Raw genomic sequence first — 17186 nt, forward strand, 5'->3', positions numbered from 1 at the left:
TGTGCCAGCCACAGGCTATAGACGGCTCAGAGGAAGAGGGGGCATCGCAAAAGTTACTCTCAATATTGGTGCTGTGTCTCAGCTCTTTGATTTCTGGCTTCATTCAATTCAGTTTTTCGCTACATGTTTTTCCATCAAGCTATCTGTTACACATTTAGACACTGCATGCCCAGGGGGCTCTGGGATGCCCTGAGGTTCCAAGGGTAAATGGCATTGTCATGGTCCTGAAGAGATAGAAAGTTTTATAGGGTGGGGATGATGTGTGTAGATGGTGGCTGCATTTACCAGGTACACAGGGGGCAGGAACCCTGGGCAGAGGCAAGGGGGGCAGGCGGGAAGGTGGGATCTGTGTCAAGGGCCTCAGAGGCCCAGACTGAGGCTGGGAATCACCTGAAGGGTCAGGGGAGCTGCTGGGGATGCTAAGCTCTGCAAGGACAGTTGGATTTTGAGATGATGATTTCTGAAGCTTGGAGGCTGTAATTGCAATGTGAAGGGTGGGCTGGAGGAGAGCGTTGGCAGCGCAGCCACAGTGAGGAGGCTGTGACATGGTCCTTGTGCAGGAAGATGAGCAAGTGAACCCAGGTGGTAGGCGTGGGAATGGGGGAGGGCCAGCTGGAGGGCAGCGTGGATGAGGAGAACGAAGGTGGGGTGGTTGTTTGTCATCAGGGCTGAGCCTGCTTCCCACAGGTGTTAGGTGCAGAGGTCCGAGGTTAACAGAGACCCATTTGGAAGGGTAGCTCCATTCCAGTCCCCTTCTCCCATAGCTGGGGATGCTGCATCTGGATAGGGGCATCTGGGAAAGGGATCTGTAAATTACTATTCCCTTACAAATGTTTGTTTTTAAGAATGTGAGTTGCTAAACTGAGGTTAGGACCAGGCCTCCCTTTCTGTTAAATGGGAGGGAGAGTGCCCCAAAGTCCTCCTTTTCATCCTCCAGATAAGGAGGACAGGTGGGTCACCTTCTGGAGACAGTGAGGGAGGCCTCAGGAGTCCAAAGCCTCGAGGGCACAGCCCCACCATCCCTTGCAAGGCTGACCACAGGAGGAGCCTGGAAGGCCCAGCCAGAGCCTGAGTAGGCCAGGCCACCAGTTGCAAGGCTGGAGGTCTGCACTCCAGCAACGGGAAGGGTGGATGGAGGCTGGGAGGAGACAGATTTCTCTCTGAATCACCTAGAAAATGTACCAACTCCAGGTGTCACGTCAGGTGTCAAGTCTTCAGATACTTCCTGGCCTCCTGGCCCTTCACCCCACTGACCCTTTGAGTCATCTGCCAAATATTTCCTCTTTGGAGGGAATTTTGCATTAAGGAAAGAAATTTTCTCGGGAGCCAGGAGAGTCCAATCTGGCTAAATGAGGAACTGGGACTGGGCTCTAGGAATTTTTCCCAGTTCTTCCCCTAAAGGGACTATCCATGAAACTCACTCAACACACATTTATCAAGTGCTGGCTCCATGCCAGGCATGAACCGGGTGCTAAGTACATGAGGGCAAAAGAGAAAGACTGGGCTCCCCCACTCCTGGAGCTCATGATAACTTGTGGAAGTCACTCTTTCCCCATCTGTGAGACAGATCGATCCCAGTCTTGCCCAAGCCCACCCATGCGGATACAAGGATGCAGGAGGCCCTCCAGCCATCATGGCACACCAGCCATTGTGGCACACCTGTGCAGGCTGAGGAGGAGGGACAAGGTGAACAGGCCACAGGGGACCCTGCCCTGGAGAAGACTGCCTTACTTGCAGTAACCCGCCTTTCATTTTAGAGGGATCCTGAGCCTGGGCACCTGCACCGTGTGTGTGTGTGATAGCGTGAGTGTGTAAGAGCACCAACAGGTATGTGAACAGGTGTGCATATAGGTGTGAAACATGACTGGGTGAACGTGTGAGGTATGCGGGTTTGAAGTGTGTGAGTGAATGGAAGAGCTTAGGGCCCAGGGAAGGTATGTTGCAAGGGACGAGGCAAGAGTGAAGCATAAAGCTGAGGTGTGTGAGTTGTGTGAGCATGGATGATTATGTGAGTGTGAATATGAAACCGAGCATGCAAAGTGTGCGCAAGAGTGGGGGGTATGTGGGTGTGTGAGATAAATATGTGTGGCTGTGAGTGGTCAGAGAAAATGTAAGCATAAGGTGTGTGCAGGTGAGCGTGCGCTCATGCTTGTGAGGGCTGGCTGGCCCAGAGCATGCTGGGTGCGGTAGCAAGCAGCTCATCTGGTATGAAATGCCAACTGCATGTGATCCACAAAGAGCTCGCTCACTCTTGGGAAGAGGCACACTTTGGCCTCCGGGGTGTGGACAATGGCTTCTTCGTGCCCTGCTCTGCGCCATCAGGAACACGGGCCCTGGGGGGACTCTGAGCCAGGCGCGCGCAGCTGCCTGGGGAGCTCAGCTGAACTGGAAGATTTAGAAAAACAGCCGAGAGTTTAAGCCATTAAAACAAAGGGTCATATCATGATGGAGAAGGCAAACTCTGCATGAATTAACACAGGACACTGGAGGCATTTTGCCCTTGCAGCCAGCTGGCCTGTCACCCTTTCTCCAGAGATCACCTCTCCCGCCATCACTCCTTCACTGTGGGTGGGGATGGTTGAGGCAGAGCACTTGGTTTAACCTTCCTCAAACCCTTCTTCCCCGGCACCAATCTGCTATTCGAGGTCTATACAGACTCCAACTTGCCTCCTGACCTCTTTTCACACTATTCCCCACTCCTGGGTGCACTTGGCACCCCACGTCTCCCTCCCTTGGAGGCCCAGTTATAATAGCAGTCTCCTCCAGGAAGTCTTCCCAGATTAGCTCAGTCCTCCGGGGACTCTTACCCTTCCTGCCTCACTCATCCACCCATTGCATGGTGTTATGAGTTGAGTCGTGCCCCCCCCCCCCAAAGATATGTTGGTGTGGTAACCTCTGGTATCTGCAAATGTGACTTTTTTTAGGGCCTTTGCAGATGTCATCAAGTTAAGACAGGTCAGCTGGGATTAGGACGGCCGTGATCCAGTGACTGATGTCCTTAGAAAATCAGAGAAATTTGGACGCAGATGCACAGGAGAGGCCAAATGGGGACAGAGGTGGAGGTTGGAGTTACGTGACCACAAGCCCAGGAACCGCAAGAATTGCTGGGAGCCACTAGGAGCTAAAAGGTAAGGAGAATTGTGAGAAAGTCCATTTCTGTTGCTTCAAGCCACCAGTTTATGGTATCTGGTCTCAGCAGCCTTAGGAAGGGAATGCAAATGGCAACTTTTATCTTGCCCGCTCTGCCTGGGTCCTCGATGTGCCCACCTCTGGCTCTCCCCGCCCGCCCGGTACTGCCTCGAGCCAGCCATTCTGCAGCTCCTTAACTCCCACAGGAAGCTCCTGCCTACGCAAGCAAATGATCCCATCCAGGGGACGCGTCCTGTTCTCTAGAGCTGGAGGCCTTTCAGCTCAAGGGTTTGGTCCGTTCTGTTAGCCCCCTGGTGGCATGGATAGATGACTGACCTTTGGGGCCGCGCCTCTTACTGTAGAGCCCGGAGGCGTCTTGTGCTCTTCCCAGCTGGGTTAGAATTCCCACCACTTACGAGCTGAGCCCCCTGGGTCAGCCATGGGGTCTCTGAGTCTCAGTTTCTTCTTCTGTAAGACCAGGGTTGGAAATGGCAAACCCTAACCCACGTCCCGTGCAAGGTGTCGGCCAACCCGAAGGCTCAATGCAAATGCAAGAGATTACTAGGGAAAAAGTCTGGAGGATGTGAAACAACGGACGGGAGGGACTTGGTTACTCTCTGTGGTCCCAAACCCTCCTGGTGCTTGGTGGCCCAGCAGAGGGACCTTCCTTCAGAGCAGAGGAGGTCTGGAGAGTGTGGCCCTGGGGGTTGTTTCCAAGGACTCCAACCCCAGTTGGGGCTCTCATTTTAGATGGCGCCTTGTTGATCTCACCTCATTTTCCTCAGAAGACGAACTCGGGCTATTCCGTGTTCCACTGGTACAAATCTGCTCGGGATGCCTGCCCATTTAAGATCCTTAAGCACCCATCTCCCATCTGGATAAAGTCCATAGCAAGGCATGGGAGGCCTTTCTTGATCTGCCCTGCTTGCATTTCCAGCCCCTAGAATTTCGCAATGTGCATGCTGTACCCCAAATCAGCCGAACCCTTTGCCCCCAAGTGGCTTGCAAATACCTACATCTCCTTCAACAAGAAAAAGTAGAGTTCAGCTCCTCACCTAATTTACAGGAATCGTTTTGCTTATCGTGGGTATCTTTGTACCCCTTAGTGAGGACTTATTTTGCCCATTTCACAAATAAAGAGACTCAGACTTAGGTCTCAGTACCCAATGTACCCACGGTCAATAGCACGCGGCAATCGTGATTTGCACCCATCTCTCTCTCTCTCTCTCTCTCTCTCTCTCTCTCTCTCTCTCCTCGCTTCAAACCCTGGGATCATCCTCCTCTGCCTGGCTGGTCTACCTCTTCTTCCAAAGTGCAGTCTGACGTTTTCTGCAAACCTACCCTGACACCCCCAGTTCTTCTCGGCTCTCTGTCCACACCATGGGTGGAGGGCCTCTGGATGGCACTAGCAAAGGCCTCACACTTATCTCCTCAAATGGAAATGCAGATCTAGTCCCTGGTCTCTCCCAAGATTGCAACTGCCCCAAGGGCAGGAATGTCGTGTCTAATACCAGGCACATAATATGTGTCCAATGTCAAACAATGCTTTGGAGCAGCCCGTGGAATGAAAAGGCTAGAAAGGAGCTTTTCTGGGACATAAATGTAGGAATGTTCTATGTGCATTTCTCATTAAGGAGCTCTTTTGAATCTCTGCTAATCCTCCAACTCATTCGTTGGGAAAACAACCTCCATCTTTCCAAGTTTGACATTTTGAACCCCTTACAGAGTAGAGCAGAGTCGATTTCCTTGCCTCCTCTGTGTGGCAGAGGCACAGCGGTGCGGTGGTCCGAACATTTGAAATCAGACAATGGCTCAGTCACTTACTAGCTCAGGACCTTTGACAAGTTATGTAATCTCTTCCAGCCTCAGCTTTCTCATCTGCAAAATGGGGAACTCCTTACCTCATGGAGCTGATCTAAGGATCCAAGTGAGGGCTTTACCACCTTTTCAGATGGTACGACTCTTGCTCTTGCTCTACAGATTGAGAGAGGATGATGAGAAAGGGACCTTTCCAGAAAGGGATGGCGACAGGAAAGCCTGTTGGGGCAAGGGGGAGGTGGGGGAGGGAAGGAGTGAGGCCTAGAGCCAGGCCATCTCACCCCAGACCCTGAGCTGCCTCCATGGCACCCTGAGGTGCAGACCCTGTGGTTTACCACTGACATGCCCTGTCTCCCTAGCTCAGTGAGGCAACCCCAAAGTCTTCCCAGAATGGACCTCCCAGAGGTGAGCCCTAAGCAGCTTTTAGTTTCCCTTGTAGGTACTTTTTTTTTTTTTTAATATTTTATTTGTTTATTCATGAGAGACAGAGAGAGAGGCAGAGACACAGGCAGAGGGAGAAGCAGGCTCCATGCAGGGAGCCCAACGCGGGACTCGATCCCGGGACTCCAGGATCATGCCCTGGGCCGAAGGCAGGCGCCAAACCTCTGAGCCACCCAGGGATCCCTCCCTTGTAGGTTCTGGTGACTAGTCCCCCATTCTCATAATGGGAAGAACCTTTTTCAGGTTGACTGCTCCAGCATTAAACTGTCTCCATCCCATCCATGGATCTGGTACCATTTTGTGTGCTGGGAAAGCCCCTTCCTCCAACACACACACACACACACACACACACACACACACACACACACACACAAGACTTCTCTTTGTAAACTGCTTTCTCAGGGAGGGTGGAAGGGGGAAGGGGGAGGCCAAATCAGGGCTGGACTTGGAGTGGCTTCCCTAACAGGCTGCTTCATCCTCACAGGATCTGTAGCTCTTCCAGCACCTTCCTCTAACAGTTACTTCAACAACTAACAGAACTAAAATCGGGCTGTCCAGAAGCAGTGGGGAAGGCCCCCCCTCCCTGCACGCGGCTCAGCAGGGCCCCGGAGGTCACCGGTCGCCTCCAGCTTGTGTGAGAAGGCCAGACTGGGCCAGCAGGGGGCAGCACCTTCTTGGGCTGGAGGAAGGAAGGCCCTGGCCCCGTAAAGACCCAGGAAGGCACAAGGGATCTTCCAGGAGGCTCCCCCTGAGCTCTGAGTCCCTGGCAGGCCAGGCGTCCGCCTCTGTTCCTGAGTTACACCATCGCATAGTAAGTGCTGTCTGACCCCCTGCAGCCCTTCCCAGGGCAGGTTTTCTTTGTATGCCTGGTGCTGGTACAATTTTTAAAAATAACTAGGGTGGTGGTGGTGGTGGGGGCACCTGGGTGGCTCAGCAGTTTAGCACCTGCCTTCAGCCCAGGGTGTGGTCCTGGAGACTCGGATGGAGCCTGCTTCTCCCTCTGCCTGTGTCTCTGTCTCTCTTTCTGTCTCTGTGTCTCTCATGAGTAAATAAAAAAAATCTTAACAACAACAAAACTAGGGTGGTGGGGGGGGCACCTGGGTGGCTCAGCGGTTTACACCTGCCTTCAGCCCAGGGTCTGGTCCTGGAGACTCGGGATGGAGTCCCATGTCGGGCTCCCTGAGTGGAGCCTGCTTCTCCCTCTGCCTGTGTCTCTGTCTCTCTTTCTGTCTCTGTGTCTCTCATGAGTAAATAAATAAAATCTTAACAACAACAACAACAACAACTAGGGTGGTGGGGGGGGGCACCTGGGTGGCTCAGTTGGTTAAGTGTCTGCCTTCGGCTCAGGCCACGATCTTGGGGTCCTGGGATTGAGCCCTACATTGGATTCCCTGCTCAACAGGGACTCTACTTCTCCCTCTCCTTCTGCTTGCCACTCCCCTTGCTGTGCTTTCTCTCTTGTTGTCAAATAAATAAATAAAATCTTTTTTTTTAAATAAAAATAACTGGGAATCAGAAAGAGGTGCTCTACAAGAGTCAAGTCTTTAAGTCCATGAGTAATCCCCTTGCAGCTTGGGTTAAGATAGGAGCGAAGTTCAGCTGAATGAACTGAGGCCAGACGTGAAGACGTCAGCTAATGAGCATAGCCTTTCTGAAGGAACGCGCAAGTGGAATCTCAACGCTGAAGAGAAGGGTAAGTGGAGTTTCAAGGCTGAAGAGAAGGAAGAGCCGCAGCTGCATGGGAGCAAGGTGACAGGCCATTGGTAGTTTGCAGGTGGAGGCTTCCCAGAGGGAACAGCCAAGAACGGTGGTCACCTGGGGTCTTCTTTAGTCTGAGACTGTCAGAGGGACTGTTTTCTGGGGTCCCTCTACCTGTCAAGACACCCATCCACCCCACCCCCTGCACTGGGTGCCCAAGAGGATAGGAATATAGATTTTAATCATTGTGCTGCTGCTGTTAACCAGAATGCAGTTAATCCAGCCTTCGTGGATTTTGATGCCACAGTGTAAATAAGAAGGTTTAGCACAGAAAACACTCTCGGGCCGTAAGGGAGGAAAGGGCCAGGGACGGGTGGCAGAAGGAGAACGTGAGTGAGGAGGGGAGCGGGAAGCAGAGCCTGGGCTGGCTGGGTGGCTGCTCCTTCCCCATCACCACATTGCCATCAGGCACCCGAGCGGCCTGGGTCCTTCCTGGCCAAGGCTGCCGACCTGGACCAGTCTATTTGAACCTGGCTGCCCTTCCAATTCAGCAGGCCCTGCTCCAAGGCCAACTCTCGGTGAGCAGATGAGGGCGAGGGCAGGCCCATCGTTGACCACCAAGTGGGGGAGGGATGAAGACCACGGGGGAGAAGAGGGGTTTGGGACTCCATGCAATGCTTCTCCATCTTCCATCCCAAGAGACCCTCAAACTAGTTCAGAGCCAGGAAGAAGACAGTGATAGCAGCTGTCTTCTGCCTTAGGCACCACCTAGCCTGGACACTGGAGGAGGTGGGACTCACAGTGAAGGGAGACAGCAGGTACTTCTGTGCCTTTCTCTGCCCGAGCAGTCACGGGGGTTTCTCCTCAAAGCTCAGCTGGGTTCCAGCTGGAGGCTGGTGAACTCATTCTGGACTTCTTATGGTTTCCTGGGATTGGTACAGTTTGGAGGTGGAGGGAGGTCACTCAGAGCCCCAGGGCCTGACCCCGTGAACTGCTGGCAGGAGCTGGCATCCTGGGAGTCGACCATTCCTCTTGTCGAGAGTGGGGTGATCTGGTTCGGGGCAAAGGTGCTGGGCCCAGGGACAGCTAGGAGTCAGAGACACACAGGGCTTCCACTGTGTCGCTCAGACCCTGGTTCACACCCCCCACAGCCAGGAGGCAGTTCTTGATGACAATGCTGGAGCAGGCACAGCGGGGCGTGGGCATGGGGGGTAGGACCTCCCATTTGTTCTTCCCTGGATGGAACGCCTCCGCCGTCTCCAGGACAGTGGGTTGGTTCCCTGAAAGTGCCAAGGGAACCATCCTTACAAAGGAGTCCAGCCACCAATCCATGCGCCACAGTGCCCCCACCTCCCTTGCTCTCTTTGGAACCCACAAGCAGAAGCCAAGGGACCTGAGTTCCTGGGGCACAGAGCTGTTCCTGGGCCGCAGAGCTGCTCCCTCCCTCCTCCCCTGGGCTGTAGCTCTTGTCCAAGAGTTCCTTCACTTCTCTTGCCTTTTCTCCATCTTCTCATCTCCTCAGGAGTAAGGCTTTCTTTTCTCCACCCTCTGCTTCTGCCAGAAGTTTCTAGACACTGCTGCTGCCTCTCTTTTGGCTTTTGCTAAAAAAGCTGTCCCCACGGTCTGGTTCACATCAAGCTCTTTTCATACTTGGGCAATGTGGGAATCTGTCCACACCGAGTGAACTCTGGGTGCCTGGAAGCCCAACTGCGCGTGGATCTCTCCCCTGTTGAAGTTGGGGTCCTGGCCTCAAGATACTACTGCTCTCTGGGAGGAGTAACACAGCAAGTCCCTAATGCATTTTTGCAAGTCTATCTAATCAGATTGCTTTCCTATTCCATGATGGAGCTGGGTATCCAGGGCATAGAGCTGGCCAGAGAAAGAGGACCAAGCTAAGCCCTGCCATGCTTTTGTCTCCAGGCATTCCTGGATCGGGCCCCAGGGGCCGGTGTTCTGCAAGCCTGCATTACATGGTTAGCATCATGTCCCTCATGCTTTCTTGGCCTCCTGGTTCCCCAGTGTAAGAGGATGGAAAGACCACATCGGGGCCCGTGTGTGGACACGTAAGAGAGAGCGTTGAATTATTTGGGACAAAGTGGTAGGCAGGCTGTGTGCAAGCAGCCAGTACCTTCTCCTGCTCATGCAGAGTGCCAAGCGTGCGCCAGGCTCCAGAGCCACAGTAACAGCCCGGAAGCCCCATCCTTACCAAGCCCTCCGGCCACTATGACCCGTCCACTCAGAGAGCCGGCCACAAAGTCTGCCCGCCGCTTCTTGAGGAAAAACGAGCGTTCCATCTTCAGCCATCCCCCTGAGGCACGGATCATGCAGGGTAAATTCAGAGAGAATTAGATGCTGGCGTCCACCACCAAATACACACTGAGTCCCCCGAGCTCACACCAGAGGCAGACATCCATTCCATCTACCCTTAGTGCTCTGGGCATCAACTACGCCTCCTGCTGTTCGAAATGATGTGCTCCGGGGCCTCTCCCCTCTCCTCTGCTTGCTACAGTCCATAATCCCCTGCAGTGAATCACCTTGTTCTACCTCTGTTCTCATGGGCTCTGAGCTGGAGAGGAGGCTAACTAGAGGCAGCGAGCGTGGCTGTCGGGATCCTTGTCTGCATCAGTAAAAAGCAGGAAAAGCCCTCCCTCACCTGGCCCTGCCAGGATGTTGTGTGAAAAGAGATGGGAAAGGCTTGGAGAAAAATAACCAGGCAGCCAGGAGAAGCCCTGTCCAGATGAAAGCAAGAGATCCCAAGAATGGCCCTGGATGGTGCGGGCCGTCCTGACCTCTGAAAGACTCATCCCGCTGGGTCAGCGGCCCTGGGCAGGAGGATGGCATGGGGGTGAGGTGTGTGTGGGGAGTCGGCCAGAGGAGTGGTGGGCAGCCAGAGGCCAGTGCCCTGCTCACCCTGCTCCATGTCGAACACGTCCATCGTCCGGAGGAACTTGGGCTGCCGGTAGAGCCGAGCCTGCCTCAGGCCTCCCAGGCTGTACAGCCGGTCATCTAAGGTCACAAAGCTGGAGAAGGCCCGCTTGCAGGGGATGTTGGGGAACTTGGTCCAGGAGCGAGTCTCGATGTCAAAGACCTCAAAGGCGTTCACTGCAGTACTTGGACTGTCGTCCCCCTGGAGGCCAGAACTGGGATTGGAGGGGTGGAAGAGGCTGGGTTTCCCCCTGTGCCCATTCCCCCCAATGGGATAGGGAGCTCCCTGAGGGCTGGGGCATCATGATTACCCCCCAGTGCCCAGGAGATGCTCAGCACACAGGCACTGCTTCCCAGAGGGACTGACCCAAGGGAGGGAAGGAGAGACAGATAACTCATCCTCACCTAGCACATAGATCTTGGAGCCTCGGAGGAAGGAGGTTGCAGCGTATCTTGGGGTGGGCATGGGTGCTAGTGACACCCACATGTCCTTGAGCATGTCATAGTGTTGGAGATGGTTGTGTGGACGGAGGTCCAGGCCCATCCCGCCTGCCGCATACACTCGGTAGTCTAAGGAGAAAGGCCACACACAACCCCTGGCTCAGCTCATGGCCACTCTGAGACAGGCCCATCGGTAACCACCTGCTTGGCCAGGCTCCATTAACCCCCTGAACACCAGCACCAAGGCCAGGCCAGGTTCTCCACCACTGTTGTGCCAGAGTGAGGTTGATGGAACCACGGAAAGTCTCTGGCAGGTTGAGCCCGGGTCTTCCTGAAGCCATGTCAGGCCTGCATGCCTTCATCTCCCTCCGTGTCCAGCCCTGGGCTGAGCCGCCCAAAGGGTGGACCGTGATGGGGTTGAGGCCTGGACCACCCTTGTCCCCTCCATGGCAGCCAGAAGGGATGCCAAAGAGGAGGGGGTATTCCTCCAATGCCCTTCAGCAGTGGCCTGTTCCTTAGGCATTCCCAGGTCAGAACTCTCTAGACCAGCTGGAGCCTTGGGAAATGAGGTCATCCCTGCTGTCGTTGGCCTTGTGGGATGCTGGACTGCTGCTGGTTCTCTCTGTCCTCAACCCCCATGGGGGATTGCCATCCTCCTTCACACACTGGGAGGCTTCTGGGCTCCAGAAGGCATCGTGTGCTTAGATGGGATAGGGTTAGGGGTGAATGTGGGTGAGGCCTTGAGGACACAAAGCTAGCCCCTTTAAGGAGCCCTGCCAGGGCAGGAAGCTGGGCACCCTGACAGGTGAGTTCTCTTCCATTTTCTGTTGCTCTTGGGGTGCTGAGAACCTTTCAAGGTACATTCCTGACTCACTGCATCAGACAGGATGAGCAAGGCATCCGTGTTTCCCTGGGCCTCACCCCAGTGCCTCCTATGGCCTACCAGAGACACGGCTGCCCTTGCTCCCCCACCCCAGAGGCCACACTTCTTCCCGGGGACCCACCCCTGCCTGGGAATCCGTCTTCCAGTAGCCAGTCCTCACCGCTTCTGGCTCTAAGAGGCTTTTATTCTTCAAGAGAATTACAGGGATGAGTACTACTTCTTTCTATTCAGTACTACTTCTAGTCTTACTGAAAAAGGAAAAAAAAAATCCCAGCAGTAGCCTGAGGTCAGGAGACTGGGCCTGCTAGTATTAGAAGGATTTCCCTTACACAAGCTCTGCCTCTCCTATCTGTTTGTCACCCAAAACACACCTCCAGCGGAGAACCCTTGGTCCACGCCACACACCACTGCTCCTATGCTGGCTCCTACTCATCCCTTCACATTCGCCTGGGTGTCCCCCAACTGCAAAGCTGGGCCGAGAGCACTGGGTCCGTGCCTCCCACGGCACTGGCTTCACCCTATTTGCCAAACGTTACCGAAATAATCCTTGTCTGCTTCTTCCAATAAGTTGTTAGAGAATTTGTTAATCTGAGGCACCAGCATCTGTTTCCATGCCCGACACACAGGCATGTGAAAGCTTATCAGACGAACTGCTAAACCCATTCAGGGCCACAGTGAAGAGCACGGGCTCCATCATTACTCACTAGCAGTGTGACCTTGGGCAAGGTACTCAAACTCCTTGGGACCCACACTGCTTCTAAATGAGGATAATCATAGCACTTACCTCATCACACAGGTTGTGAGATCAGAGGGGCTAAAATATATAAAGCACCTATGGTAAGGACTCAATAAATCTTTGTTCTTAATCTTTCAGCAGCATTTATCGAGGCCTGAAGACAAAGGAATACCCTTTCCCTCTCTTTTTCCCCACGGGCCTCCAGGGTTCCCATCCTTCTCACCGAGAGTTCACCACGGAGGCCCCACCGGCCACTGCCCTGAGGGATTCTGGGTTAGAGTTTCTCACTGGTCACCTTCACCGGTCAGACCCAGACTGACCATTCTGAGAGCAGGGGCCAGGTCTTCTGCCTCTTTCCTTCTTCCCTGGGACCTAGAACTGTGCCAGGGACAGAGCGAGTGCTCAAGAAAGACTGGTCCCTGATCTACAGTAGACTCAACAGGCAAATGGGATGGTTTTGCAAGAGAGGGAGTGAGGGTTCCATCCCACCAAAGCTGTCTGAGTTGCATTTGGGGGTCTTCTAATTCCTGTTGGACCATTTCCCATAAAATCCTTTGTGTTTCAGCAAAAGAGCTTTGGAGCCCCCTCCATGCTCTGGGCTGTACCAGGCCCAGTGAGAAAGAAATGGGGCACTTTGAGAAAGAAGGCCAGATGACCTTGTGGTTAGCACACGCACAGCCCAAGATCTGTGAATCTGGAAAAGATGCTGCAGGAGTAGGACTCTCTGGAACATTCCAGTCTCCATTTCTTAGTATCTTTGAGATTAGGAGGCAGAGGGAGAGGTTGAGCATAGTGGGAAAGGCCCCGGGGTCAGGCCTCATGGCCCCACTAGTGGGGCCTGGGGATGGTACAAGGAGGCAGCGAACATCCCCAGGACCCCAAATACGCGTCTGGAGGTGGTGGCACCTCAAAGGAAAATTTCAGGGCATGAGCTGTTGTGAGTGGGAGGCTGTCACTCCGCTGAAAGAAGGGGTCTGCAGAGACATTGCACTAAGCCTCCAGCTCTCCTCTTTGGCCAGGCCCACCCAGCCTGTTGGGAGGAGCCTGGTGGAGTGGAGTTCTGGCATCATATGGAATTACTAGACACTCCCCCTGCTGAGTCTGTTTCCCATCTGTAAAACAAGGCCGGTGCTCAGTATCTATCGTAGGGATCAAACGGGACAGTGGCTCCCCGGCTCAGTGTTGGTTTCCATGCGCCCCCGCCGTGACCCCCCACCCCTCTCCGCGCCCTCCCCCGGCCCTGGCCCCACTCGCCTTTGGCGGTGACCGAGATGCCCATGGCGGCCTCGCGCAGCACGCTCCTCCTCTTCCACTTGCCCTCATCGATGTTGTACATCTCCACGACCTTCAGGGGCAGCTGGCTGGTGCCCACACCCCCGATCACCATGATCCGCTTCCCCAGGGCGGTGGCGGCCACCCCGGCCCGGGCCGTGGGCAGGCGGGGCAGGGCGGTCCACCGGTCGGCCTCGGGGGAGTAGACCTCAAAGCAGTCCACGGGGACGCCGCTGTCGTCACACCCCCCGATGGCATAGACCTGCCCCCCGCTCTCCAGCAGGGAGCAGTAGACCCGGCGGCTGGGCAGCGGCGCCAGGCGCTTCCACTGGAAGTCCTTGACGCTCGGCAGCTCCATGGCGCCGCGGGGGGTGCGAGCCGGGGGCGCGAGCCGGGGGCCGCCCGCTACTCCGCGCGCCCTGGCGCCGCCTCCATCTGGCTCGCGTGCGCCGGCTCCCGCCCGACCCCGGGCAGGGGCCCCGACGCCGGGCAGCGCTCGCCAGGCCCTGCAGACTGCGCGGTCCGGCGGCGTCCGCGCCCGGCCCTGCGGGAGGGATGGGGCGCATCAAGGGGGTCGGGCCGCGCCCTCGCCTCCTCGCGCCGCCCGCGGGCTCCCGGCTCCCCGGTCCTCGCCAACTTTGAAGCGGGGACGCGGCGGCATCGCGCCCCGCAGCGCCGTGTCCCCCCCACCCCAGCCCCTCCGGGAGGGCGCCTCGGAGGCCCGGGGGCGCGCGCGGGGCGGGGGCTTTCCGGGGCTCGCGGCGCCCGGCGGCCTCCCCGCGGAGCCAGGAGGGAGCCCCGCTGCGCGCCCCCGGCTCCCCGCCCCGCGCCCCGCGCCCCGCGCCCCGCGCCCCCGCGCCCGCGCCCGCGCCCCGCGCCCGCGCCCGCGCCCGCGCCCGCGCCCGCGCCACTTACACAGCCAGGCCCGAGGAGCGCGGCGGCGAGGCGCTCACAGCGCATCGGCCGGGAGCGGGGGCCCCCGGGCGGCGGGGCGCGGGGCCGGGGCGCGCTGGCCTTCCCCAGCCCGCAGCCGCCGTCACACTCGCAGGCGACGAGAGGCAGAGAAGGCACGAGCGACGCGGAGAAGCGGAGCCGCCCCGGGAGGAGGCCCGCCCCGCCCGCCCGCCCGCCCGCAGCCGCCACACCTGTGCGGGAGGCCGCGTGCGCCCGGGCGCGGAGCGGGGGCCGGGCCGTGACCCTGTGCGGACGCGCGGGCAGCGCCGGCCCCGGGAGCCGCTCACCTTGTCTGCGGGGTCAGGGGAGGCGGGACGCCGGAGCCGGAACCCAGCGGACCGGCCTAGACTCCCCGCGGCGTGCGGGTGGGCGGTTTGTGAGTGTTTGTTTGGGATGAGGAGTGAGGAGGCGGAGAGTCCAATTACCCGGTTTATCCACAGTACACAGACCCGGTTCGTGACAGGCTGGCTCGACAGCCAGCTTCGCTGGGGGTGGGGAGGGGGAGGTATGATCAAATGGTTTCACCGAATGGAAACAAGTTCCATGGGCGTGACACGCGCAGACCTGACACAGGTGCACCCAAACATAAGGTGGACACTGTCCTGCACGCCTCTGCGTGACTTAACTAACGCATCACCCGACCCTCTCCCACCTGGAAGCAGACAGAGTAGCTGACAGATGCACAGATATGTGGATGCGTAACCAGAGACACCAACAGTTAGACGAACACATAAGCCAGAAGCTCCCCCCCCCCCCAATTCCATCCCTTCTTCACACACCTTGAGAAGGGGAAACTGGATAGTCCATGTGGACACTCAGCAGCAGCACCCGGGGCTTGCCTTATAGTTTTCTCATCCGTAGGCCCCTGTAACAAAGTTGCCTGTGACACCAGTGGGCCACCTGACCTGGTGGGCTGCAAAACCTGCGGGGTCCCCCTTCTCCTCGGCTGCCTTCAATATAGTCAGGTCTTGAAACACTCAGGCTTGGGAGTCTGACAGACCTGGGCTTGAATTCAGGCTCTGAACTTATTTAACTACGCTGAGACCCAATTTCCTTATATTATTATTATATTTTAAATTTTTTTATTTATTTATGATAGTCACAGAGAGAGAGAGAGAGAGAGGCAGAGACACAGGCAGAGGGAGAAGCAGGCTCCATGCACCGGGAGCCCGACGTGGGATTCGATCCCGGGTCTCCAGGATCGCGCCCTGGGCCAAAGGCAGGCGCCAAACCGCTGCACCACCCAGGGATCCCTCCTTATATTATTATTTTAAGAAATATTTATTTATTTATTTATTATTTATTTATTTATTTATTTATTTATTTGAGAGACAGCAAGCATGAGTAGGGGGAGAGGCAGAGGGAGCCCCATTTGGGGCTCAACTCCAGGACCTGGAGATTGTGACCCAAGCAGAAGGCAGATGCTCAGTCGCCTGAGCCATCCAGGTGCCCCTCATATTATTTTATCTTTTACTTGGAGATAAATTGTAGATTTACATGCAATAGTAGGAAATAATGCCCTTTATCCAGTTTCCCTAGATGGTAACATCTTGCGAAATTTATAGCACAGTAGTATCACAACCAGGCTATGGAACTTGATCAGGGAAGGTACAGAACATTTCCATGCAAGGATTCTTCATGTTGAGTCTTTATACCCACACCTACTCCCCCCCCCCCCTTTCTCTCCAACCCCTGGCAGCTACTAATCTGTTCTCCATTTCTATAATTCAGTCATTTCAAGAATGTTATATAAATAGAATGGTACAGTATGTAACCTTTGGGGATGGACTACCCATAGCCGTCCTGGCATAATTCATTGGAGATTCATCCAGGTTGTTGTATGTGTGCCAAGAGTTCACTCCTTTTTATGTCTCAATCATATTCCATTCTGTGGATGGATCCTTATAAATTTTTGTGAAGATTAAGTGAGATACTGTTTGTAAAATACTCACTTCAGTTTCTGACACATAGTGAGGACCTGGTAAATTGCCATGAATACCTCTATGACCAACTATTGTCAATAAAATGCAGAAAAAGAGAAATTGAAAGTAAGCACAAACATTTTGTCCCTTGCTGAGAAATGAATTCTGGTGAGAAACAGGACTCACAATAGGCCCACCTTAATATCTTGGGTTTTTGGCTTAGAAATTCCACGGTTTCTTTTTAGTTTGAATTCTCTGTACTTACAAAGTAAGCACCTCTAGAACCTTCAGAGGAAGGTTGTGTTCTGTTTTCTCTATTCAGTAAGAACTCATAAATTCCAAAAGAATGTGGTCTGAATTAATGAAGTTTTACCGGAAACACCAAACATTTCTCTTCTGTCCGGGGAATCACAATCTCCCCTGGGGACTCGGGAACAGACCTTCAACTCTAAACCTGAACTGTCTTCACAAAAGCAGCACAGGGTGATGAAGAAGACTGAGAACCAGAGGCCTTCCTCAGAGGGGCTTGTTGGGGTGGGTCTTCAGCCTCTTTTGCCCACTGAGCCCTTTTTAAAAAATTATTTATTTATTTATTTATTTTAGAGACAGAGAGCCTGCACAAAGAGGGAAAGAGAATCTCCAGCAGTCTCCAAACTGAGCGTGGAGCCTGACCTGGGGCTTGATCTCACAGCCCTGAAATCACGATCTGAAATGAACTCAAGAGTCTGATGCTTAACCACCTGGACCACCCAGGCACCCCTTGCCTACTGAGCCTTTTACCAAAGTGTTGAGGCAGGGCTCCCTGTGCGCCACCCGCCCTGGTTGGGGCAGCTTTACTAAGCCTTTATGCAGTGTCCCATACTACCTTGTATTTGCAGAACTGGTTGAGCTAACCTAAGCCCTCACACATCCATTTTCTCATAACCTTTTTTTTTTTTTTTAAGGTGGCTTTTTTATTTATTTTATT

At 54.9% G+C, this 17186-nt stretch overlaps 1 protein-coding gene across 1 annotated transcript; it reads right to left on the reverse strand.

Annotated features, from left to right (window-relative positions):
• Positions 1-7310: 7310 nt before the first annotated feature.
• On the reverse strand, positions 7311-13779 carry KLHDC8A (kelch domain containing 8A). Its single transcript, XM_025422067.3, is given in 6 exon segments — positions 7311-8366; positions 9293-9394; positions 9997-10192; positions 10194-10213; positions 10417-10581; positions 13326-13779. Coding segments are annotated over 6 exon segments (1053 nt in total). The 5' UTR covers positions 13702-13779; the 3' UTR covers positions 7311-8172.
• Between the last annotated feature and the right edge of the window lie 3407 nt (positions 13780-17186).

Source organism: Canis lupus, chromosome 38, assembly GCF_003254725.2.
Source record: "Canis lupus dingo isolate Sandy chromosome 38, ASM325472v2, whole genome shotgun sequence".
Taxonomy (NCBI): Eukaryota; Metazoa; Chordata; class Mammalia; order Carnivora; family Canidae; genus Canis; species Canis lupus.